The sequence below is a fragment of the Gymnogyps californianus genome, chromosome 10 (genome assembly GCF_018139145.2).
Source record: "Gymnogyps californianus isolate 813 chromosome 10, ASM1813914v2, whole genome shotgun sequence".
Taxonomy (NCBI): domain Eukaryota; kingdom Metazoa; phylum Chordata; class Aves; order Accipitriformes; family Cathartidae; genus Gymnogyps; species Gymnogyps californianus.
The window spans coordinates 4768449-4795225 of record NC_059480.1 but is presented as its reverse complement, the minus strand read 5'-3'; the positions used below and the strand labels follow the sequence as shown (position 1 = coordinate 4795225).

General features: G+C 41.5%; 1 protein-coding gene across 1 annotated transcript; it reads right to left on the bottom strand.

The window, feature by feature from the left end:
* Positions 1-1075: 1075 nt before the first annotated feature.
* KLHL24 (kelch like family member 24) lies at positions 1076-24680 on the bottom strand. Its single transcript, XM_050902108.1, has 8 exons — positions 24649-24680; positions 21595-21713; positions 17084-18071; positions 11756-11940; positions 10483-10601; positions 9169-9357; positions 8550-8738; positions 1076-7355 (listed from the first exon to the last, which is right to left on the bottom strand). The coding sequence occupies exons 3-8, from the start codon at positions 18001-18003 to the stop codon at positions 7155-7157; spliced, it is 1803 nt and encodes a 600-aa protein (XP_050758065.1). The 5' UTR covers positions 18004-18071; positions 21595-21713; positions 24649-24680; the 3' UTR covers positions 1076-7154.
* Between the last annotated feature and the right edge of the window lie 2097 nt (positions 24681-26777).

Below are 26777 nucleotides of genomic sequence, written 5' to 3'. Positions count from 1 at the left end.
AGGTTTGAAACTGTTGAAACTAGTGCAGCTACTTCAGTTTTCTGCATCTCAAAGCTGCAGAAAAAAACATGAAAGATGCAGCAGTATCATCATGTCCGTTTAAGTTATATTAAAATGCAGAATGTCTGGCACCATTTCTACAAAGAGCTGCTCTTTCCTTATACTTACTTCTCTGTGTCAGAGACACACAGAGTATATTGCATATCAGGGCCCCAGTGCCTTGGGCTTTATTTTAGTATATCCAGAACACCCCATATCTGAATATACCACACAGGGAATAGACTTGTGATACAGATTAGATCTCAGTGGGCTACAAGGCAAAACTATGGAAGCTGTATTTGATTGCCACAGTATCTAAAAGAAATGTTTTTGGGAAGAGGTCAAGACTAGGATTACATGAAGGGCAAGTTCTGAGTCTGAGATACAGAATGCACGTTACGGGGAAGAGGAAGCCAGGAGTACAGCTAGTATTCCACTAGAGAATAAGTGAAAGATGGATGCAATCTGTAAAAAATGGGGTATTAAACCAAATACTTTCTTCCTATCAGTTCAACTGCAGTAGTACCGCTCCATCACAGCGTGAACCCTTACTCTGCCATCTGCAAGTGCGACCTCGAGATGGCCAAGTAGCTAATTTTAGAAGAAACTTTCTATAGGATTCTTTCCAACCTGTATTGTTGCCAGACACCTTCCTAGCGTTATCTTTTCCTGAATTCCCATGCTCGTTTTATCTTCCAAGTCCATTCACATCCTTTTCCCATCGCAATACCCAGGACTAACCAGTATTTCACATCCCACCCCCCTGCTTCTTCATTTTTCCAGTTTACTCTTCTGCACAGCCTCTAGCTTGCCTTTATTCACGTCAATAGTAAGTTCCATGACAAGGGCAGAAAGATGAGCAGGGAAAACACCTAGACTGGGAGACAGAAGAATGGATCGATGGATAGATACAGAGACTGCAAAGGGGCAGAAACCAACAAGTTGGATGACCCAGAAAAAACAGGAAGGAGTTTCCTCCTTGCACCATCAAGCCCCACCCTGGAACTTCTCATAATCTAAATAAAACACAGTGAACTATTCAAAAGGCAAATGTTTATTAGGTACACTGAACTTTAAAAAACTTTCAAAGAATTATGCAAGAAATATATTTAAATAACAGGTGTTATTGCAATTGTGCTACATTACAAACTCACTTTTCTACTGTCGGCACAATCTGAAGACCTTAATGTTATATGCGAGATAACGTTACATTGACTCTGGCACACAGTAAGTGGTCTGCACTTTTTTTGTTCAAATGTCATTTGTGCTGCACCAGGTTGTTCTTGAAGACAAGATCAGCTCTTCACGGAACTACGCCTTTTATGTTTCAGTAAGTAAAGGAACTGGCAAGGAATAACATCAATTGCTGTTCTCCTCAGCAAAAGGAAAATCAAAACATGATTTCAGGTGAAGATAAAATATCGTATGAGTAACAGTTCAGGAGGTAAACTCTTTCCATGGCCAAGTAGCTCCTATTAATCTGACTCCAAATTGCTAAAGGTGCACCAAAAGGAGAATGACTCATAGGTCCAGCATTTACACAAATGAAATTAGTAATAGTACATTACATTCAAGTCTCTTGATTTGCTTATTGCCATGCTGCACCATATTATTGCTTCATATTACGTATAATGAACAAGAGGTTCATGACTGACAAGTCTGAGCGTTCGCAAATATCGTAGAGGCTATTGACTAAAACAAGAAACTGTACGTGTTAAGGACAGGAAGTCAAAGCCTAAACTCAAATCCTTGAGGAGTGCTGGAAACAAAAAATAGGAAAAGACAAATACTCATTTCCCTAGATGAAATCTGCCATAGCACTGTAATAATGGAAGCATTCTAGACATATTCTAAACAAGAGGTTTAACTAGTTAATGAATGGCAAGATTTATTTCTCTTAGAAGGACATCAACAGTCTGGACAGTAAGACTGATACTAATAAAGATAAACTGGGAGAAGTAATCCAACCTCTTTTTCACAATAGATAAAAATACAGGTGAATTCAAGGCACAGGTATTTTCAAAATTAACACACATTATTTTCTTTGGAACTAATAATACAAAGTAAGCCATAATTACATTATCAACATGCTGTACACAGGGGCTTTTATGTGCATTACTTATAACAGCACTATCAGAAAATGATCACAAAATTATTCACACACACAGATGTGCACACATAAACATATGAGCATAGACTGGAGCACTACAGTAGAAAAAAAGAAATGTTCCTGTAAATAGAGTTCTTAGACAGTAATGTTACCAGGGCTATATACTTTAAGTAACATGAACTTATGTGTAACATTAGTTATGGAAGACAGCTGACGCAAGGCCAGCGTGCAGAGAACATGGGATTCATACATCTGCTTTGCGGCTGGTAGGAGGCTGCTTACTGTTTTGTGGCAATGCTCACAGCACTGACACAATCATGATAAACTGACAGTGAGATCCATTTTTATTAATGCCACCTGAAATAACTCAACACTGAGGAAACTTGTGTGCTAGACATATTTTAAAAAAAAAAAAAAAAAAATCACTGCTTGGCCCCCAACCAGATAGCAAATTTCTGCTTAAAAATCTCATCTTACCTTGTAGACTCCTTTTCCGAGTATATATTGCTCAGATTTTTTTAACCAAGCACAACAAACCACTTCATTTGTACTTTGTGTGCACGAAACTACATTCAGATGAAAGCATTCATTTTGCCTCACAATGATCAAGTCTTGTGAGTTTCTTAATGCTCTTGAATTGGCTTTTGCCATCTTCAGCGGTAGGAAAAAAACCAAAAACAAAACACATATACTTGCCTAGTGGGGCAATTAGGAAAAATGAACCTTTGGCTTTCCTGAACATTGCCACTAGAAGACCGTGACCATGATATGCATCTTTATCACTCCAACTGAGTTCAGTGAGTTGACAAACGTGAAATATTTTTACCACCTGAGTTTCAGCATCTGGAGTTGCAAACTTATGAGCATCCAGAACGTCTTGGTTTCAGCAAGCCCAGTCAAACGCACAAACCCCAAACGCACTGCATTTCCTCCTGACATCTCTCACCCCGCCCCAGTGAGTTTCTCTTGTCTCTCTCTTTGGAGCTGGACTAAGTTCACGGCTCTGCCTACCCGCTGAGTGTGACAGCTCCAGCACACTACCATGCCTTGGGCAGGAGGGAAACCTGAAGTCACAGGGAGTGGGACTGCTGCTTGTTTTGTCCTTGCAGCTCAAATAAAACAAAAGCAGGATAAATTGAGTAATTATCTAAGATAATGTGGTGAACTCAACTATTTTGAGGAAGAAGCTGGAGCAGTCAGCAGTGTCCTTGCTCTCAAGCACAAGTGACCAACAAGCACAGGTGACCAAAGCTTCCTCTGAACCTTCGTCAAGGTGAGCACCTCCTCTTCCTACATCATCAGCCTCTCTCAAAAATTTGCAGTGTTAAAAATACCATTTAAAAAGCTTGAGTAAATTATAAGGGTCCATATCAACATAATCTGCATTAAAGATATCTGTGCTTCAGAGAGTAGAAACAAAAGCAATCTTTGATGACAACTGCATTGGTGCCAATTAAAATAAAAAAAACAGTACAACTCTGGACCCTTGGTGCTAGAGTGGAAAGCACAGTGCCTAATCGTCAAAATGCATACCAGGCACATAGTATAAAATGAATCATCTGATGGGACAAATGGAAGAGATTCCACAAATTATGCCTACTTAAGCATTACCAAGAAGGGAGCCTACAGGTAAAACTAAATGATTACCAGGCAATGTTACATGCTTGATGGCTGCAAAATGAGTGAATGCATGGTATATCTAAAAGCAGAAGGCCATAGGCTGCACTATAATGCAGTACTGAAGTTATCTATTCAGAACCTTCTCGAAGCCAGGCGGCTGCAAGGAAGCGTCAACTTTCTTTTCAATGAACATCATATTGCTAAGAACAGAAGGATGTAACTCATGAAGTGGACATCAAAATGGAGAAGGAAAACATTTACTCTCATTTCTTTTTAAGAGTGAAATACTTAAAAGGTAATTATCTGTTTAGTGGAGTGCAATATTAGACAACTCTTAGAATTTATTTTTTAGGTGTGACTTTGGAGATACTTGAGCCCTCTTCCCATGTCTGGTTAGACTGAATTTACATCTTTGTGCAGGTGCCTCTACTTTAGAGCTCCCAACCTATTACCATTTATGATGGAAATCTTTCGATTATACTAGATGACATTAATAATTTTCTCTCCTAGCTGAGCCAAAAAACCTCAACTTGCTGCTCAAGCCCATAAACTGCAAGCAACTAGATATACATAATAGTGAGAGTTTAATTCTTTGAATTCATCTATACCTAAGTGAAATGCATTGGAGAACAGGTGGCTCAGGAATGCGACTTCCAAATTAATGCATCCTTCTAGAAAAATGGTATGTTTTCATTAAACCAAAGTTGAATTGTTCTTTTCTAGTACATCTAAAAATAATTGTTCTAACAGAGCAGGCCATAAGTGCAAATTATTTACAGAGTTAACAAGAAAAAAAAAATTCACTGCTTCTTTTAAGGAAATCATTGCATGAATAAGTGCCATTTTAGCAATGCTCCACACATGTAACTTCAGCATTGAATACAGGTTCTCAAGAACTGTAAGCAGTTTTCTTCTACATCTACATTTCTGCATTTACTGGTTCATTAAACACTGTCATTTTCAAAATAATAGGTAACAGTAACAGTACATGAATTGTTAAGACAACTAAACTATAAAATGAATCTTCAAAACCATAGAAAGCAGTATCTTGTTATTTACAGAATAGTGCAGTATTATAAACATAGATTAAAAAGATACCTATACATAAATGACATTGTTCTACACTTACAGAATAAAGAATGTTTAAAAACAGTTTAGCATGACAATCTACATTACAACTCTTAATACAAACAAGGAAATGAAAGGAGAATATTTTTCAAATCGCATCTCTAATGAAGTGCTCCTACCATTTTTTACGTTTTCATTTACAATGATGGCACAAGTTATATACAGTGTTAGTATATAATATCAGTTACTGACAGCAATGGTAATTGCCCAACGGACCTTATTCACAGGTACTGAAATTACCTTTTCAAAGTAACACTTGGTGAGCAGAAACACAAGAAACTTAGAAAAGGATTAATTTATCTGATTCATTTGTCTTACATTACCGAGGGACTTTCTTTTTAGGGCAATGTGAATGTACGTGCTCAGGGACTGACTTCCTAATTACATCACTGATATGCAGAGATTTGTATTTTATCAGTATTCTTAACATATACAAAGCAGTGTTTGGTATTCAGCCAGAAACTGAAATTTGTGTCCTTTCCTGAGGTTACAAGTTAATGCATCACAAAGTGCAGCTCCCAGTGCTCTTTAAAAGTCATGACCGTATGTTACTGAAAATGATGACTCCCAGTTTGGCATAGCTTCACTGAGGGTCAGAATTTCCATCTCATGAAGAAGTACTCTGGGAAAACAGATGAAGAAAGTCCAGTGGAACAAACGACGTTCCAGAGATGGTGCTTGTTTTCACCCTCCTGAGCAAGCACGGAGACCAGAACCCTGAGGCCAGGGCTGTCTCTGCAGGGGCCTTATGGGTTTTTTCTGCCCTGGCACTGACCAACTTCCCTACTGGCTGCCGTCCTCAGAATTCCTTTGAAAGGCAGTTCCTGAGGTTTTTGGTGATTAACAGGAAATTGGTACACAGACAATCCTATTCATTTTCCAACTCTCAAGTGCTATTTCAGTTTTTATGAACTTGTGCCTCAACTGTACAACTGTGTACTGGAAATAAAGAGACCTAGTACAGACATCTAGGGAGGACTTAAAAAAATACCTTTACTAAATTAAAAAAAGGGTCAAAAGACAGGTGCTTCCTAGGCTTCAAAATTATCCAAAACATGTTATGTGGGAGTTACCTCATATGGCTACGCGGACAGGTCCACAGATATTTTTCTGCTGGCAGGAGGGACCTTTCCAGAACTTCTTTATCTGTGGCCAAGCAGCTCATTCAGTAGTTTAACTGTGCTAGATTAAGTGATTGTCTGAAGACAGGCCAAGAAATACTTGGCGGGTACTCTGCCATCTCTGCAGATGAGTTATCCGAAAGACCGATTTATAAGCTGTAGGGTGCAACCCACGTCCCTATCTCTATCATCAGGTAATTTAAAATGTGATACAGAAAAGCAGAAGAATCCAGATTTCATCATCCTTTATTCCCTGAATAGTTTAGAGATACTTTGCAGTGAGCAAAGAGTGAACCCAGTAACTTTCAGACTTCAGCTATACTATTCAAAAAGTTAAAGACTGGGATTCAAAATTTGCTTCACAGATGCATGCCTACACCCCAGTGGTCACTAGTTTTCCATGTCATGTAGCCTTGTACTTCTGATGAACATTTAGCAACACTATGAATAAGGTCCATAGTGTTAAGGTACACAATCGTTACTGCAGTGTGTTGCAGTGGCTCACTAAACCAGTTTCACCTTCAGAAAAAAACATTCCTCAAAAATTCTAATATTTGTCCTATGTAGCTTGTTTTGTTTGTTGGTTTTTTAATTCCAAACCATGCGTGATCTGACATAAAATCTACTTATTTAAGCCAAGTAATCTGCTTGTAAGAATGCTGTGCATATGAATTATAATTATATAAGCTCTTTTAATTGTAGATAATTATTCTAGGTGATTCTTTGGAATTTACTTGCCTATGTATTTTTCCAATTAGCAGAACCTGAAACACCTTGCAGATATCGCTTCTTAGGACACAGGCACAAATGCTTGTGAAGGCACTTTCCCCAAAAAGCTTCCAAGATTTTAATTACTAATCACACATAGGGCAAACTTTCTGAACACTAGTACAATGTACTATTACTGCTCTCTCATCAGAGCCCACAGCAGATATAACTGAACTCTGGTTACTGGACAGATTTGTAGACTTGTTTTCTAAGTTAAATTAACCCTTTTTCTAAAGGCACAGGATCTAATTTTCGTACGACACTTAGGTAGGGAAAGGGCATTCTCCCACTTCAGGAATCGTTAAAAAGCCTGTCTTGCAGCAGACCACAGTATTCATTCATGCCATCTTCTTTTTTCAAGAAAAAAATTACAGTTTAAAGCCTTTTTCATTATATCTATGAATCGTCACACAGCCGTGGTATGATACTGGCCTGGGCATGGCTGCTACTCCTGTGATAATGCCCGTTGCAGGGTCATAACAAAGAATAGTGTCTGTGGCTTCACCATTTTCTCGTCTTCCACCAAGGATATAGATTTTTCCATTACACACAGACATGCCACAATTCTCCTGTTTCAAAATACACAAAGGAATACACGATTATTTAACAAACAAGACCTCAATTCCTGCATGTCTACCCCAGTGCAGAAGGACAGCATTGTGAATACCATTTGTAAACAGACTGGCCTATGCTATTCCCTCCTGAAAGGGCCAATGCAGAAAGCACAGTAATGGGGGAAAGCAGCAGCACAGTCCTACAGAAAAAACTATTTCAAGTCTAAGCCTTCACTACACATAGCTCAGACAAGAGATACAATGGAATACAGCTGAACACTGTCCTTACCATTTAAATATCTGAGATAAGGAAAGGAGGAGAGAACAAAGGTTTTCAGAAGAGGGACCACAGTAGGTACTATTAATGCAAAAAATGGAAACAAGGAGAAGCACCTCAGAGGAGTAACAGATAATGAAGAGGGATGTAAACAGAGGAGAGGAAAAAAGCCATGACTGAGAAAAGAGTGTATAAGAAAGAGCTATGTCTTACTTGAAACAAAGAGAGATAAGATCTTATTTCTTCCTTAAAAGTGGGCACGGAACAAATATTCAGTTAAAGAGCAAACAGGTCAAAACAGAGGAATAGAGGGAAGGCCAGGAAAAAGAACAAAATTTCTGTTAAGGTAGATACCACAGAGTATGTGATTGATGTTTTAAAAACACAGGGAAAATTAACTGATACACACACACTTTACTACCGAGGGGACACATTTTTAAATTCTGCTCAGTGTTGCACATGTGGAAGTGATACAGCTCTCGCTGCTTAAGTTAGACACTTTCTGTGCTATACAGTGGGGTTTTTTCACACTGTAAAAACAGCCTTCAATATTTTTTGTTACACTGAAAGGCTTTAATCAATTATAAGGAAATTACTGTCTTCAGTCTAAATTAAAACATGCAGCAGAACTTGACAAAGATCAATTTCTATACAATTAAACAATCATCCATTATACTGTTACACTGTTCTCCAACAGTAACTGCTCTCAAACATGAAGTCTGGACTGGCTAACAGTGACACCCACCTGAAAAGCTACTGGTTTAGAAACTTCCTCTTCTGTGAGGTTTTGAATTATATAGATGAAGTAAAGCAAGAATGGAATCAGAGATGCAATTTTAACAGGGTTAAACAAGTGTATACTCATTTCATGCCAAGATATTAATGTAAAAAAATACCTTTCAGATGTCTACAGGCCTTTTAGTGTTAATTACCTGTCTGCTGAATGTATTCTGTACATGCATCCAGTAGTCCTCAACTGGATCATAGCAGTATATTGCTTTGGTAAGCCCACCAGCAACATAGATCAGATTGTTTAAAGACACAGCCGTAATACATCTTTTTGCGATAGGGATAGTTGCACGGAGCAACCAAGAATTAGTATCGGGATCGTAAGACTGAACCTGAAAACAAATACATGCATATCAGATTAAAAGCCTTACTGAAATAATAACCTGGCATACCTACACAGGTTATCCAAGGAGAGCCAAAGCAGCAATACCAGGTGGGCAGTATCTCACCAAGAAAATGAAGTCAATATAAATATAGGTCCATATATCAATAATGTCTATATATGCACTATATTCAACATTATTTTCCTAACTCAGGTTTAAGAATTCACAGAACTTGTGAAGCCAATGACAGTATCCATGAGAAAGACCACAATAACAGTATATTATTGAGTTAACGTTTTCTACTCTGTATTTTTTGTATTATAGTAACTCCATACTCCATTCAGCAAAACAGTTAAAACAGATCTCTGTATGATCTGTTTTTAAACCAGCAATACTGTTTACCATGGATAGAAGATACAATCAAATACAATTAACTGACCTTGTCAGAACACGTGTTGTCATCAGGACCACCCCCGATCACAAACAGTTTGCCAACACAGCTGGTGACTGCTGGAGAGCTCACAGCTTCTTTAAGGGGAGCCACCTCTGTCCATCGATTAGAAAACGAATCATAACACTCTACACTGCTGAGGCGGTTTTGCCCATCATATCCTCCAACAACATATACCTATGCAAAGTGGTGAAAACTATCATCATTTCATTTTTAGAGTACTTAATTTCATATTTAAATCTAATAAATTAATTTAAAGCTGCAAGAATCCTCATTTGCTAGGTCTGTGAAGGGATACTTTCCTCAAATTTTTAATTTATACACAAGAGGAGAAGAATATGGTTTAAAAATAATAGGTAAAGACTCCCTGGAGAGTTCCATTCAGTCACATGTGGAATGACACTGCAAACACATGTCCAAAGCATAGTACTATTAGTACTGAGATAGAAACTTCCTATTTGAATGCCGTTTGTTAAAAAAGGCACTTCTCTGCATTTCTCTTTTTACAGATTACATTCAGCAACAGCAGCAGCAAAAGTCCATCTGAATTTACCTTTGCTTTTCTGTGTTTTGCTTTTTCCTACTTGCTTACAAAAACATTTCTTCCTCTCAGTTTGTAAACTTTTCTTTACTTTCCTGTTGCTTCTCTCATATTTAAGAAGCAGAGCTCGTTATTATTTCTGTCTACCTTCTTCCCTCTGTTTGCTCCAGCTGCAAGTCTCATCTCCAAAAAGTCCAAGGGACACCACATGCACAACTGCCCTAACTTTCATTAATGGAATCCCCACAGGCAGTTGATCCCAACTACTGGTTTTATGTTAAGACATATATGCCTTCAAAATACAGCAAAACCTCCCCTTCCCCCCACAGCATATATTTGGTTAATTTCAATATAAAACATTAAATAAAAGAGCACAGAGCTGACATTCAGAGCAGTACCAGTTTCTGTTAATAACTGCATAAACTGTTAAACTTTTGACAGCACTGTTGAAGCACAGGCAAATCCAGATGCTTCTTTGCTTCCAAAAAAATTGCTTCTTGGGGATAACACACTTCAATGACAAAAGAAACACAAAAAAATAAATAACTGAGGGGTAACATGATTTTCATGTCCACAGATAGTGTCTGACTGATAAAGAGCCTAATTGTTTAAAATATTCTGTTATATGAAAATACGTATTTTTAAAATTATTTGATAGGAAATACAAAATAATACTAAATATGTACATATGTCTTATCCACTGTTTTCTTATATGCAGCAAACATCCCCACTATAAAAAAAATTAAATATACTTCTCTTACTTTACCAAGAAGAACAGCCATTTTATGACGCCATCTGCCTTTATTTAAGGAGGCAACTCTGATCCAAATGTTAAGTTGGGAGTTATAAATCCAAACATCCCGGCTATTGATTCTTCCACCTTTAAAAACAAAAATATGCAAATTTGAATAAATTCATTATTGAATGAGAAATGTTAACTATTAACATGCCCTTCTACAGTGGGCAATGAAAACTTTATATACTTTTTAGGTGAAAAAAGATCTATCTATATTTATATGTTAGACTGAAACAAGTCAGTTTCAGTGGATTTCAAACATGAAAACATACAGTGAGTTATTTTACTTATGTGTGCCTTTCCCAGTAACATGCTGAGATCACATTAGATTATTTCTTGAGATTGGAATGCATTTTAATGGCTTTTGCCCATGCTCTCCAGATTTCCTTTAGTGTCACTACCTGGACGAGACATTCGAAATCTTCCCATGGCACATCCCTAACACTAGCTATTCCTCTGTTTGGTTCATGCATGCCTCTCCTTCGTTTTACATTTTCTTCAAATGACACAGGTACTACACATTTGAGGAGACAATTTCTTGGGTTAAACTAACACATGGGGCTTGGTGTCTACACCATCAGCTCTACCCTACAATTTACCCTTGCTAGAAGACTGAATGAGAGGTGTTTAAAAACCTATAGCTATTGCTCATTTCACTGTAAAAGGCTGGTATAAATGGATTCCCAACTCAGGGGCTAAAATGAGTTTGTTTCCATTTTACATTCCCACAACGAGAAGAAGCTTTAACTGTTTTTCTTTTGGAGTCTAGGCAGCCATATGATAGAAGCGAGTCACCAGCAACGTACCAGCACTGTGGTGCTCCTAGGCAACTGGTGGTTTTAACCAGCACACAGCATGTTTTGTAGCAGAGAAAATGCTGCTGGGAAAAGACTGGTTGGGAATTTCTGCTTGTAATTTTTCCAACTGTTGCTGCAAACAGGCCACTACTATATTTTAAAGCAGCATACTTAACGAGCATAAGCTAGTCTCTTTAAATACAATTGATATCCTGGAATCAGCTGTAAAAAACTGCCGATTAATACTGAACAAAAATACCAGAAAACACTTTTGTCTACAGTAAGATTGGTTTGGGGCTGGTGTTCACCATTTACATTAGAAAGTGACTTTCAGTTGAGCTTCTGGAAGTTCACAGTACAAAGATCTGCCACACTACTTCAAAAAAAAAAAAAAAACAACAGAGAAAAGAAAGAAGTCTTAAATTTTTTAGGATTATTCACCTGAAACAAGAATATCATTCCGTAGAGCACACACTGCATACTCGGACTTGGTAAACTCTGGAAGTTTAGCCAGTGACTTCCACTCTCCTGTTACAGGATCGTAGCACTCGGTATATGGCAAATTAAACCCTCCAACTCGTTCACAGCCTCCAACAACAACTATCACCTCAGAATAACCAGTTGATCTAAAAAAGTGAACACAGAAAACTAAGATGTAGAAGATATTTATTAGTACATGGAGGCCAAACAACATTGTCTTCAAAACTGTGTGAAAATTGGAAAATTTACTGTGAGGCCAAACAACATTGTCTTCAAAACTGTGTGAAAATCGGAAAGTTTACTGTTCAGCATTAACTTCTACAGCAAAGAAAAAAGAAAAAAAGTAGAGTCATTTAACAAAACCTCTGTTTTCACTGTTTCCAGCTGTCTCGTTACACAGCAGGTTACCACACCAACACGTGTTCTGTGTAAGTGGTGGAGTTGCACTGCACAACATTCTATGTAAAAATCAAATAATTAAAAAATATAGAAAGCCCTTACTCTAACAGTATTTTTCCTTTGACTGTGTATGTAGAGATATCAGAAACAGAGTTCAAGCGAGGCCTGAGACAATGAGATAAGCAATGTTTCACAATGAAACCAGTGCCCATGTCTCCCCCCGAATTTTACAAAATTCATAGTACTTTACATTGCTTAAGTATTCAGAAAGTTTAAAGCTGAAGGCATACAGTCACCAAAATAAGGGAAAAGAAAGAGACCTTAGAGCCAATGCACAGTTCAAAAAGTGAAAAACAAGTGTAGTGATAGAAGGAAACATGAAGGAATGCTGAAATAAAAATTCAAGCCTAAACCAAAAACTAAAACTCAGGGTGAAAAAATTAAGCATTAGACAGTCTGCAAGGTACACAAATAAGCTTTTAAATTCTATTCCACACACTCATTCTCCTTTGATTAACCTGATGCTTCTGCATTATACATATTCTATATTCACAGCAACAACAAAACTCGTTATGTGTTAATCCACATTTGAATGTAGAGAATCAACCAACCACCTTCAATGTGCAAATCAAACTATGACCAACTTTTATTCCTCCTTTCAAATTTATAACTTCTTGTAAGCATTTGTCAAAATCCTTTCTTTTCAGGGCATTTTTAGATTAAAGGATTTTGCACTGATATAGTTTTTTCAAGGACTGCTGTCTATTGATTAAGTAAAACTGAATGCAAGATTGATTTTATTTTTGGTAAGCCTTTTTGTTGTGTTGTGCTTTAACTCTGATCCCAATATGAATAGACATCTCATTCATACCATTGCTGAGTACTGCAGTCCTCTCAAAAAAAAAAAAAAAAAGACTTATCACTGCATTTGACATAAAAGTTGCATGATCTGTCCCCAAATTTCCTAACATGTGAACTTATGCACATATTAACTTATAAATCCTGATGACATTTTCCCCGTTTTGAAACATCAGGAATAAAACTAGTTAGCCCTTCTATCTCCTTGTCACCACACACCGTAATTTAAATACACCATATATATTTCTGCTTAGAATATTTTAAATAGGCAAAGGCAATGCTAAATGATAATGTACTATAAGATTCTATAACGAAGATATGTATCTGAGGAAGCATATTTACGCACCTGAACTAGTCAGAAGAAACACTCTCTTCAGCTGCTCAGCTTTGAAGTCATGCTTGTTCCTCGTTTCTACGTATTTACTGTTACTGTTTTTTTGCTTTTTTGAGGAACAACTCTGAAAAGAATCTCTCAGAGGATAAGAGAGGGGAAGTTCCTGTACCAGCAAAGCATTACCCAAGAAGAGAATTTCCTTAAAAGCAAGATACTCATCTCACAATTTGCCTTAGAAGCAAGCCCAAATACATCACCTAACCGTATGTACGGAAGAGGTTTGTCTGTTTATTACTTTCTAGATTAGAATCAAGGCCTCCACTTACTTACTGAAAAGCTTACTGTACCAGATCAGCAATCTTTATTTTAAAACTAAATGAACCAAAAATCTTTGATCAGAGAGAGCTCTTTATGAATTGCTATGATGGAGTTTTGCTCTTTAAAGAAAATATTAATTTAGTACAGTATGTCAAATCCACAGAAAACCAGAAGTTTTCCCAACATTTTAGTACCTATATAACCATATCCTTTCTTCAGTTAAACATTTTCTCAGTTACATTTTCTTGAAGGAGTCTTGCACTCTATAGGTTTTAAGGTTAGTTCCAAAAGATTTTTTGCAAATGACGGAGGGCACATCAGTTTAAAAAAAAAAAATTAAACATGTAGGAGTACACAAAAAGAACATACAGACAAAGGCTAATTCCAGAAAAGAACTAAGGATATATTTGAATGGAGATTAGAAAAAGCTGCGATCTCAATCAGTGGTACAGAAAGTCCGCCTTGTAGCCCTCAGAAGAAACAGTGTGAGCAAAATAACAGAGGTGAACTAAAACAGGCACTAGAGAGATTTCAGGAAACACCCTCCCTTCAGGAAGAGGTGCACAAAACAGAAAAGGGGGAGTGGAAGGTGACCAACAGTGTCATATAATCCCGTGCATTCCCAAGAGCAGGTTTCCAAGGGGTCCCGAGTTACGTGCAGACCTCTAGACAAGGTGAGAACGCCAACCAGCACAGCATCAGCTGGACAGAAGAACTTTGAGTAGTTCAAATAGATTACATTAAAAAACATTTTAAGTTTGGGACACAAGTTACAGGACTTCTGGTAAATCACTACTTTTTTTTTCCAACCCCCACGGTTAATTCATTTTTGGGTAGTAAATGGGATAACAGACAGAAATGTAAAGTGAAATAAAAACTCATCTGCTGGAGGGAAAAATAAGGGACTGCATTAAAGCTTTCTAAAGGCAACCAAAAAGAATGTGTTAAAATGTATAAATGTAGTAACTTCTAACTAATTAAAAAGAACACTCATATTCTTATCAGCTTAACAGAAGCTGTGTGATTGAAGAATTCACAGGTACATGAAAATCCGAAGATAATTCAAAGCATACAGTAGGAAGAGCCTGTTCTGTTTTGTACATGGAAATGCATTATGGCTCACTGCTTGATCTTGGCTTGGAGATTTGCTGTGCAACACAACCAGCAGGGGACAAAAGAGACTTAAAAGGAGCATGAGAGACAACCTCAAGATGTCACTATGTCGTTGCAAGTACATAACTGAAAAGCTCTTTCAAAAAGACCTTCTGCATTTGTCAGTGATGCCTAGCGGCAAAAGAGCAAGCAGGCAACCGTTACGCCACATTTTAAACTTTTATTTACTTCAGGTAGCTCTTCACTGGCTTCAAAAAGAAAAAAAAAAAAATCAACTGTGAATTGCAATCCACACTGTTCTTTTAAAAAAATCAGTAGAACCCGCTTCACCCGTAGGTGCATACGTACCCATACAAGGAATCACAATTAATTTCACGGAGTTTTAGTAAAAACACTGGTGTGGGAATTTCTGGTCCTGCAGCCTGTCTCCTTTTAGAAACAGTTTATATAAAAAAGAAATGGGAGGAAGGCAAGAAAGAAGGAAAAGAGCTCTCCAGCGTCCTCTCCTCCCCAAATCCCCCAGAAATACCCAGAAAAGGTGTGATGAAAACATGGGGGAAGGGGGACCTGGTAACTGTTTTAAAAACCGATCTCTTTTTGCTATAGGCAACAGAAACAAAGAGGCAACAGAAACAAATGACAAAAGAACTATTCCATGAATGTAATATAGAAAAGGGAAAAAATTCCTGCTGGGAGGCCAGCCAGTTTTTCTCTTTGTAAATTACTTCTCTTGTTCCTGCCTACTCGAATTCACAGTGCAGTTTAATAAGCTCAGCAGTAAAACCAACAAAACCCACACCAACAGCCCCCCCCGCAGCTTCAGAAATCACCTGTATTAGGCAAGGTACTTCACTTACAAACTGGAATGCTACACTGAGGCTATTCAGATTCTCAAGTAGATACACAGTATGCACTGACAAAACTGTTAAGGTCTGAGTGTATTTGTTTTCTTTATCAAATTGAGCAATAAACATACAACAAACACCACACCAAATACCACAAGATACAGCCCCCCTCCAACTGCTCATGAAACAAGGAGGTCTTTGATCTGAATTCCCACGGTCCCTCCCTCAGGCCCGGACTCAGGGTATGAAATGCCTCAAACTATCATTGCACCAGTTTCCAAACTGCCATGAACCAAAAGCTTCCAAAGGCCCTCCATGGCAGTGTACAGCTTAGAAAACCTGGCAGCAGGGCTGCAAGGAGTTTAAGAAGAATTTCTTCTCTCAGCACTATTGAAGACTGGAAAGCCACTAATGGGGCAAATGCTTGCCAAGTATTTCTTTCCCCACCTATAAGCAAGCCTTTAACACATGCCAAAAAAAAATAAAGGTTCCCTGCACAGTCACTGTACAGCAACCACATATGACTAAGAGTAAACAAAGAGGAGTAACTCCTAACACAATGTTTGTCCAGACCAGATCACTGCATCACCTTAATACATGATTTTATAACTACAGCTTAAGTCAGCTGGAGTTAACAGTAAACTATCATGTCAACTATCATGTGGAGGTAAGGCTGGGAAAATATTTTTCAGAAAAAAATACATAACCACCATTGCTCATAAATGCCACTAATGGACTCTTCCTCATTTCTTCTTGCAACTTCAGTCACCTATTTGTGTAATGCATTAAGTAGCAGCAATTCTGAATTATTAAAATGTCATAGAATAAGCATGAAATACTTCAGGAACTGTTTCATAATTCTTTAAAAATGCAAGATTTAGTTTCTTTACAGTTAAGAACCTGTTGTTATGTTGTCTATTACAAATCTGTGTACTACTCCATCTGTAAAGTATTTGTGATGTAGCAAGTGAATGCTCTGAATATATATCCCCATCCACATCCTTTATAGTGTGCTGTACACTTACATGACTTTGTTATAAAAAGAAAAAAGGTTGGGAAATGGAATGGTTTACCTGCTATAGCACAGTAAGTTCTTTTCAAGACACTGCTATTGTATGAAATAACTTAAGATCTCATGTAGCAAACATTAATCTTTAGAAAATATTTTACTTGCAAGGTAATATAACTTCACTTACCTGAACAGCAATAAAGTGATCTGTGCAAAAAGACTCACGTACATTTTCAAGACATGTGTGAGCTTCACGTGTTGTGGGGAAGTACAGAAGTGTAACTGTAGTGGCTCCAGAATGCAAAATAAAATAATCTGCAAGAGATCTTTTTCTGGGCATACGTATATCAAACATCTGTACATCGAACTATGTCCTTCTCCTACAGAAATAAGGAAAAAAAAAAAGTCCTCACCTGCGTGGCCTAGTTCTGGGAGACATCATCTCATTTCCAAGGATATGGTATCGCCTGGCTTCATGCAGCAGCTGATAGCACTCTGGGGAATTCTGAATCAGCTGGTCCACTTCCACAGTCTGAACAAAGTAGTTTGGGTGTAACAACGGGAGCCTGACATGCGTCAGAAGTTCATGTAACACTGGTCTTCGCAACTCAACTGCCCGGTACACCCAGCGCATGACAGCTTCAAACACCATCTCTTCCTTACTGATCACCAGTTCATCGCTGCAAATGTAATCAATAAGCTCATCCTTCCCCAGTTCGAGGAATTCTTCGTGCTGGGACACATCCTCAAACGTCTGCAGCGCAAAATTCCTGCACTTGGTGAACAGTGTCTTGAGCGAGTGAGCATCTGCAAAGCGCTGGATTCCCAGGCAATTGCAAGGATCCAGCTGTTCTTCCAGGAACTTGGCGCAGGCATCGCGCAAAACACTAATCTGAAAGAGACTTGATGTTTCAAAGAGATACTGCACGTTCTCTGTAGTGATTTTCACCTTGCCAGTGTACACATACTGTAAAAAGCAATCCATAGCTTCAGCGAAAATGCCATTGATCTCCACTAACATCTCTCTGCTTTCTCTATGATCATTGCAAAACATAGCCCTGAAGTAGCTGCTGCAGGCTGAGAGGACTGCTCGATGGCAGGGAAACTCCCTTCCTTCCACACAGATAATAACATCTGTGAACAACCGGCTGTCTCGAAATTCATTGAAGATCTGGAGAATGCTTTCAGCATGGGATGATCCCGAGGAGAAGTCGAAAAACTCAGGGCCTGACAACGATTTTGGGTCCATTTCAAAAACTTTCCGCTTGGTTGCAGGGGAATCTCGTATCCCACTATCCTCTCTATTCAGTCTGCGTCCCAATATTAGTACCATTGTTACATCAGTTGGCTATAGAGTCATTGAGAAAAATTTGCAGTGTTTCTCCTTCGCAGTGCTACGGTCTGAAAAATTGAAACACTTCAGTATTCAGTCTGGTATATTCTTAGTTTCATCATGAGAATTAGACAAGATACTTGTTTGGTCACTCTAAGAACTGGTACAATTTTTGACCTTTACTAGAGGTGACAGTATTACAGGGCAAATTACCATGCGCCTTGCGCAGGGCAAGGCAGCATTATCTGCTACGCGTTAAATACAAAATATACCCATAGAACAAGTGTCATGGATGGCAAGTTCAGGATGTCCCAGCACCACTGGCATTGCATTAGTGTTCAAGATAAAAAAAACCTGAGATCTCTGCTCCAGCACATCACCCAACTGACAGAAGCCAAAGATTTCCTGGATAAAGATCCAGAGCTTGGGCTTTTCTCATGTTTCAGTATAATCCTCATTTCAGCTGGAGCCTCCAAGTACTACTATAACAGCACTAGTCAAAAAGGGAAAAAAAAAAAAGACTGACATTTTCAAAATAAAAATTCAGTTGAGAAATCACTCCATTTTCATTATAACATCTATCATAATGAAGTCATATAATGCTCGTGTTTAATAACATTCAGTTATCTCATGAATAACCTTGACCATAAGTTTTCACCTGTTCATTCCTAGCATCTAAAAATTAGTTCACTGATAATCTAAGATTCAATTAAAAATGAATGTAAACTGCTAGCACACAAAACAGAATGAAGAACTACATTTGTTTGTGTAAAACTACTGAAAATAAGAACCAAGGGCAACTTACTGAGGACAGGGAGATTTTCCATTTTCCCATGTACTACTAGCAAGTAATTATTAGCAAAACTTTTTTGCTCAAACTCTTTCCAGTTTCAAATACATAGTGTACGACATTCCCCCCAGCATGCAAACACACACTCACATTATCAGAGCACTGAAGTTGCAAAAATCAAGTACTCAAATGTTACATATGCCAATATTAAAGTTTGTAGGTGAAGAAAACGCAGCTGATTTTGCAGATAGTGTGTATTAGAGGTAATGTGATCAACCAATCTAGCAGCAATAGGGCTTTTTGCCACTCCTGAGCTTTCAAATGAACTGGATGAATGTCCACCAAAATATACTGAGGCAGCAAGAGGCTGGGCAAAATGCCCTCGGGTCTGACATAGGTATCATTCCAAATGCACGTAATATTTATTTGTATGTCTAGAAGGACATGCACTGAATTATTTTAAAGTTTATGGGAATTTTTTTCATGCTTTCAAGAGGTTATATTCAGTTTCCCTCATTCCCCACTTACACAGTCAGTAAACGTCAGCTCCTCACAGCAATTTCATTTCCTGACGTGCTAGCATCTTTAGAGCTGCAATTACCCAATCCAAGTCTGGCCACGTCATTGCTTAATATAGAACACAATGAACACGCTTTTTTTAAACAGGCTTTTTACACAGCACCTTTAAAAGGCACCATCTTAACAAAGAGCAAGAAAAGAATGTGTGCTGTACATTTACTCATTGAGAAAAGAGGTTTTAAAGCTATCATTTTCCATATAAAATTTTTTACACATATTTACAAGGTAGATTCTTGGTATGGCTCATTTACCCTACAAAATACTTAATTTTAATTTGAATTAAAATAGGATCAGTTGTCACTTTGATGCCTGAAAAACACTGTTGCAATGAGCCTGTCAGTGAGCCTAGTAACATTGCTTCAGAGAGATTTTAACGAGGCATAAGTCTGTAGCTGATATTCTATCCAACATATTTCACAACCATTTTACCCTGTAATGACGCAGGCCGGTTAAAAAACAAAACCAACAACCACCACCACCTCACCAGCTCTGCTGCTAACACCCTAACCCTTACATTGAACTTTATCTGCAATTAATTCCATACTACTCAGCATGAAAAAGCGGGCAGAAATGAAGCATCAGCAGTAGAAAACGGAAATGTAACAATGAAAATATAAATATAAATCCAAAAGGCTTGATTCCAGTGTCACAGATTTAAATCAGAAGAATTTCACTAAAGCTAATGTCACTTTTCCGAAGCAAAGTTAGCCTGAAATCAGAAACAAGACACTGGCATATTGCATGAAAGGGCAAAACACAGCAACTAAGTAAAATTAAATCTTGAAGCTTTTTTTTCATCATGTGGGAAGTTAAGACTTAAGAATACACTATATTATGCAATCACTAATAAATGGAAATAAGGGCTCTGGGTTAAGACTGCTCACTGAAGGAAGCAATGTCTTCTTTATGCTTGGAACACCATAAAATTAGTAGTCAGCAAATGATTTTTTTTTTTTAATGTCCTGATGGTTTAAAGAAATGGGAGACTAAGAAAAATAATCCATGGAGCAAAAACTAATCAAGGGGACAAATATTGCAAATTCACTAATAAGACAATAGAAAGGAAAAAGAATTACACTCCATTGCAGAAATTACTGCTTTTGAATATACTATGCTTCAATTTCTATCCAGTTAATTACTTCTGTAGGTTTGCTTAAGCAAAAATTTTATAAGACTATCAGCAACACTATCACACGTTCAGCTCTATCAGACATACATATGGCCTTCTTGCAAATCTTGCTCTGGCAGTTTTAAAATGTCACCACTTCCAGGTGCCTCCCCCGTGTTTCAGCCCCAAAGCTGCAACGGCAGAGGGGAATCCGTGCCTGAAGCTGAGCTGCTCAGTGCGCAAAGGAGGGAAACACTTACAAGAGGATATACCTGTCTGCACATCAGTGTATGTAAAGGTACTTACGCATGCCTACAGATTCTGCATTATAAAGCACCAATCATTCAGAGAATTTAACACTGAGATCTCTTCAGTAAGTTTAGACAAAGCAAAAGAAAAACAAAAGAAGTTTTTCCCAAAGGCAACTATTGGAAATTATTATATCAAAAAATTACAAAATGCACTGGATCACTTGCCTGAGCAAGGGTCAACAAGGACAGACCTTAAGCAAATCGGAGAGTCTACCCATTCAAAAAACTGGAAAGGAAAAACAAATCACACTTTCTATCAACAGGTTTTAAAAACGCTTTATAAATACAGACACGGCTCCGACATGGACGTTACCTGCACATGCACATCTCTAAATTAAGCTGTGTTCACCAGACGATCAGGTTTCTCTATTTCCTTAATCTATATTGTCTGTAGGCTTGCCTACACAAGATGTTGCTCAGAAATAATCTAAGTGCCCAATTCAGAGGCCGGTAAATGAGGTCTATAAAATGTTTGCCCTGACACCTATCAGTAAATCCTCCTATGCAAATTACTTTTATGTTGCACTAAACTCCTCCTTCCTCCACTGCAACATCCTCATGTATTTTAATATACCCCTCTCCCTTCATCCACAGCTCTGGCAACAGCTGGCAACTTTCTGTAGAGCTGTTTTTCTGTCACTTCTGTGTCACAGAACTCCTTTGGTCCATTAGCACAACTGACAGAAAGCAGCAGAGGAAACACACAGCCAGGGTTGAGGCGAGGCCTTCGGTAACACCTAGTCATCAGGTGTGCCCGAGCTCTACCTTCAAAGCTCACCCTCAGGGTGTAGTTTCAAGAGTACCTGAAGCTGAGCTGGGCTTCTGCTGCTGCCAGCGGAGGTGGCTTCCACCCTGCGCCCGTGCCCACTGCCGCGTCACGTCAGCACCAGCACTTGCGTGGCGTGGCCGGACCGGTGACTGTCTGTAAAGGGAGAAAAGGAGGCGCTGGAAACAGGCAGCTGCCCTGGGGAAGGGCAGGAGCCACCGGCACGGCCCCAGCGCAGCCCTGCGGCAGCCCAGCACGCTCAGGGCACAGGGCACGCTGCCTGCGCGGCCGAGCCTGGCAGCCGGAGCTTGCAGACAAGTCACATCTACTATTACCTGGTATGATATTAGTAACAGCACCCCCAAGGTTACCCAAGGTAACGCAACCAAACTTAATCAAATAAATAGTTTTATTATTTCATTCTGAAGCATGGGAACCGTAACTCAGGTTTGGCCAGTTCTAGTTATTTTATTTGTGATTTCAAATAACATGATCTGCAGATGTGCTTCATCTCAGATGTCTGGTTACCACAGGAGTCAGAGAAAACAAACTCCCAGTTGTATCTACTGCAACATACTGGCTAAACCACAACACGTGCTCTAGATTTTTTTCTTTTAAAGGAAGAGAGGGAGAAAAAAAGCATAACCTTTCCCTCCACCAAAAAACAAACACAGCATTTATTTTTCCTTCTTCTTTCTTTGTGATATAAAAAACCAAACAGTTGTTGGTTTTAAAGGACTTTAAAAACAAAAAATTCTTCTTGTTTTAGAATAGAAATTGAGGATGTGAATGCCTTTAAGATGAATGAAGTCTTTAAGAATACTGAATAACTAGTAAACAAGAATTCAAAGTGTACAAGCTGATTGACACGGTAAGGAGTTAGTTGCACTGTGTAAGTTTTTTATTCTAATGTAAGACACCATTTTGATTAAAAAAAATTATATCCTGAATACCAAAATGCAATCGTAATCAAGCTAATGACACACAAAAAAAGGCCTTAAGCGGCCTAAAAAATCACCCAGCAAAACCAGGAACTGATTCGGACATGAGACTCATTAAGTAAAACGAAACAAAAACAAGCAGCGAAAAGGAACACCTTTAGACTGCGCAGAAGTCTTTAGGTAACCTTTTTATAAGCGAAAAGGTCACCTAAAAGCGCACACACCCACTGGACAAAAAAAAACAAAAGCTCTACATACTATCATTAATCTATGGGGAAGAGACTGTGAAAAAGTCAACATTCTTCCACCTTGGTTTCACTACCATTTTTTACACATACTCAGATTTTCTTAAAAAAAAAAAAAAAAACACACCCGAACAAAAGCCCCAGTCACTGCACACATCCCGACTGTGTGCTGCAAGGACTTCCAGGGGACTGAGCCAACTGCCTGTAAATTTGAAACTAACAAACAAACGGCAGTAATCAAACAGCGCACCGGCAGCCGGGCCGATACCACAACCCTGTGAGACTACTTTTACCTAAAGGAACAGGAATTTTGAACACGTAACGATGTGAAAATTGGACTACCACCACAAATGTGTACAAATCTGAAACCGCGCGCGTTGCCGCGGATCCCACAGAGCAAGGCAACGCGAAACACACAAAACCAACCCCAGCAAAAAAAGCCAGGGAGCCCGAGACCGATGACGCCCTTAACGCGTGTACCGCGGCCCGGGCCAGCCCCCGGCCCCGCCGGTACCCAAGCACGGACCGGCGCGGCCCGCGCCTCCCGCCGCCGGCACGCTGCCCCGTCAGGCGCCGCCGAGGGACGCACCCTACTTATCCTCTGCCCCGGGGCAGCTGCCTACATGCACGGGTTTATCCCAAAACATTCCAAAGTTGTTGCTACCCCTTTTTGCTATATAAGGGAACAAAGCGTCACCCAAATTAAAAAAAAAAAAAAAACCAAACCCAACCAAAACAAACCACAACCCAACCCAGCAAAACAAACGAATTAAGGAAAATGCCGGTGCGGAGGGGACGCCCGCGGGCCCGCTCGCCGGTTGTTTACTCGCGGGGCTGGAGGCGGCTACACCAGCACAAAATGGCAGCGCCTGGCAGGACGCGGTTCCCAGCCCGGGGGAACCATCCGTACCCAGCACGGCCAAACACACGGGAAACAACCGCCTCCCGCGGGCGGGCACCCGCAAGCCCCGCGCCGCGGATACCGGCGAGGCCGGGGTTTAGCCCCGGTGCTGCAGCGGGCCTGTCCCACAGCCGCCAGGAGAACCCGGGCGCTCTGCACCCACGGGCCAGAGCCCCGGAGACGGCAGCAGGCCGGGACCCCACCCCCCCGCCGGGGCGCGGGGACCCCGCCGGGCCGGCCGCGCCATGGCGGAACCCTTCCCCCCCGCCCCGCTCCCTCCATCCAAGCCAACGGCCGCCGGGAGCCCGCCCCCGCCGCTTGACACGGTGCGCATGCGCGGTGCCGCCGCCTCCCGGCCCGGTGCCGCCGCACGGAGCCGCCGCGCGCACGCGCGCCCTCCAGCTCACCTTCACCCCGAGCCGCCTTAGCGACAGCCCCCCCCCCGCGCCCTGCCCAATCCCCGGGCGGCCCCGCGCCGCGGCCCCGCCTCACCCCGCCTGCCCACCCAATCCGCGGTTGCGGGGCCCCCCGCCGCCGCCGCCGCCCGGGGGGCACGGAGGGGCGCGAGAGAGACCCGCGTTACGAAACCGCCCCGGGAGGGCCGGGGGCACCGGGCGCCCCCCACCCCGCTCCGCCGGCCGGGCCGGGCGCACCGCACCGCGCCGCGCCGCGCCGCACCGCACGGGGGGGGGGCACACACACACACGACACACGCAGCCGACAAGTCCCGGGGCACCGGCGCCGCCAACGGCCCTTTCCCGCCATGGCACCGCCGCGGCGGTCGCCTCGCGCTGCCCGGCAGGGCCGGGGACGCGCTGTCCCCACGGCGGCAGCTAACGGTCCCGGCCGGCCCCGCGCCCCGGCCCCGCAACAGCCGCGCGTCGGCGGGGCCCCGCGCTCTCCCCGGGGACTCCCGGTCTGCCGCGGTGGCCCCGCCGCCGTCCGAGCTCCGCGCCCGCAGCGCGGCCCCGCGCCTCCGAGCCGGCCCGCTGCCCCGCACTCACAGCCGGGAACGGGCCCCGCCGCGCTGCGCCCCGCGGGAGCTGCCGCCTGGGGGGGGCCGGGTCGGGTCGGGTCCGGTGGGGAGCGGAGCGGTGCGATCCGGTGCGGTGCGGTGCGCTCGGGCCTCTTCGCCGGTGGCGCTGCCAGCGCCGCTCAAAACAAAGGGGCCGGCGGGGCATGTGACCGCCGAGCCACCGCACATGATGTCACGGCGGCTCCGCGCGGCCCTGGGAGCTGTAGTCCCGCCCGGCCCCGCCCGGGGACTTCGGTCCTGCTGCCGGGCGGCGGGGCACCAGCCCGGCGGCGGCTGAATAACCAAGGTCTGCGCTAGATTTCGTCGGCGGCAGCGTCCCGGGAGGAACCGGGGTCAAACGGCAAAAGGACGCGGAGGGGACGTGGGGGCTCCCGGCACCGACGGCGCTGCAAGGCAGCAGCGTTTGTCACTGCGAGCTCTCGCACCGTTCGCCTTCCCTTTGCTGGGACCGTGGGGGAATACGCACCCCCGGTACTCCTGACCGGACCCTCAGCCTGAGCACGCAGAAGCTGAAGGTGAGGGGGAAGCGGTGCGTTGGGATGGCGCCTGTCACAGTGACACTCCTTCGTGCCAGCTCTGGGGAGCCCAACCAAAAACCCCCAACAGGAGCCATCTTCCAGACTAAAGAAAACACCAGGTCTCTGTAGTTTTTCAGTCTACATGACCAAAATAGAAACTATTACACAAAAAAATCCATCAAAAGAGGATCTTTGTCTACCTGAGCTACAGCTGCACCTAATTAATACCGAATTTCCAACCGACAAACCTTTTTGCCAGTTCCTGTTCAACAGCAATGCAAAACGGGGTGGGGTGCCCCTTTCCCTGCTAACCAGAGAAAGGCAAGGTTAGTTTTAAGCTGGAACACGAAAGAGCACTGCTGTTGCAGCTGGAGGTCGCAGCGGTGGCAGCCAGTCAACTGCAAATATAAAATCAGGACCCTGGTGTCATCGCCGTGCAATTTCAAGAGCAGGTCTGAGCCTGTCCTGGAGCCCAAATTCACTTCATATCCAAACTATTTGGACACCGGCCCATGCTCCAACACAGGCTGATGGAACATGCCTGGGAGTATGGAAATTTATTTTTGCTCTGCCCTTTAGCATAAGCAAACTTGCAAGCCCATAATGCAGAGTAGCAAGGCAAGGGCAGGGACGTGCATGCTTAAATTAAGTTCATTACCAGGTAGTAAATGGGGCCTTATGCAATGTCGTGGAGCTGATGTAGGCAGGTAACTGGCTGCGTTCTTCCTAGAAGGATGACCTCTCCCTCCTGCCCCTTACTGCCAAGGGAAAGGAAGAAATATCAATTCTTCTATTAGTCGCCACCTACTTTGCTCTCCTAAATGTTAGATATCGATCCCAGGCATAATATATCTTCACCTTTTAGTGAACCTACACAATCTTCTGACCTCAGGATATTCCTCCTTTTGCCTCCTTAGGCCCTCCCTGGGAAGCGTATGCAGCCTTGTGCTCTTTGCAGTAGCTGACGGCGCTCCTTCACTGAAACTATTAGAAGAGCAGCATGTGCTCAGGACTCCAGGACTGATCCTCTCTGGAGCAAACCAGTCTCAGATTTTCATAGGCTAAACGAGCTCTGCTTTTTCCTAGGGTCAGGTAAATTGCAGCTTTGCAAAACAGTTAGAACGACTAATTAAAAGGCTAAGTTTCAGAAAATAGACTGAAAATGTCAATTGATTTTGGTATGTAAATTGTTTTCATGAAGATCTTAACCAATTGAAACCTTCAACCATTTTCCTGCCAAGCTAAAACTCCGAACTGCTTAACAGATTTAATTAGAAGTGAGACTGTTCAGTCAATTTTTCATCCTCTGGCTGGAAAAGCAAGAAGGAAACATAAACAGCAAAGAGAAAATCAGCAGACAGTTCACCTTGTATAGTACAGTTGTGTTGCAATAACTTATTTCACCAACTGAATATAAAAAAGATTAATAACCTGAGGTCTTACTTGTTACAAAGACATTAAATCTAAAAAGTATATGACCTAAGAAAAATGTTTTGCTTAAAATAGATCTCTTATCTGCTGTATCCTCTCGTCTGCCCCAGTCCTTTGAGTCTCTAGCTCTTGAGGTCGATATGACTAT

Bases quoted from the DNA above. Each gene is read 5' to 3' on its own strand.
- KLHL24 (XM_050902108.1), bottom strand. From the start codon at position 18,003: ATGGTACTAATATTGGGACGCAGACTGAATAGAGAGGATAGTGGGATA. The intron at 11,941-17,083 runs GTGAGGACTTTT...TCACTTTTTTAG, and splicing joins CCCAGAACTAGGCCACGCAG to ATCAACTGGTTATTCTGAGG. The intron at 8,739-9,168 runs GTCAGTTAATTG...ATTTGTTTTCAG, and splicing joins ACAACACGTGTTCTGACAAG to GTTCAGTCTTACGATCCCGA.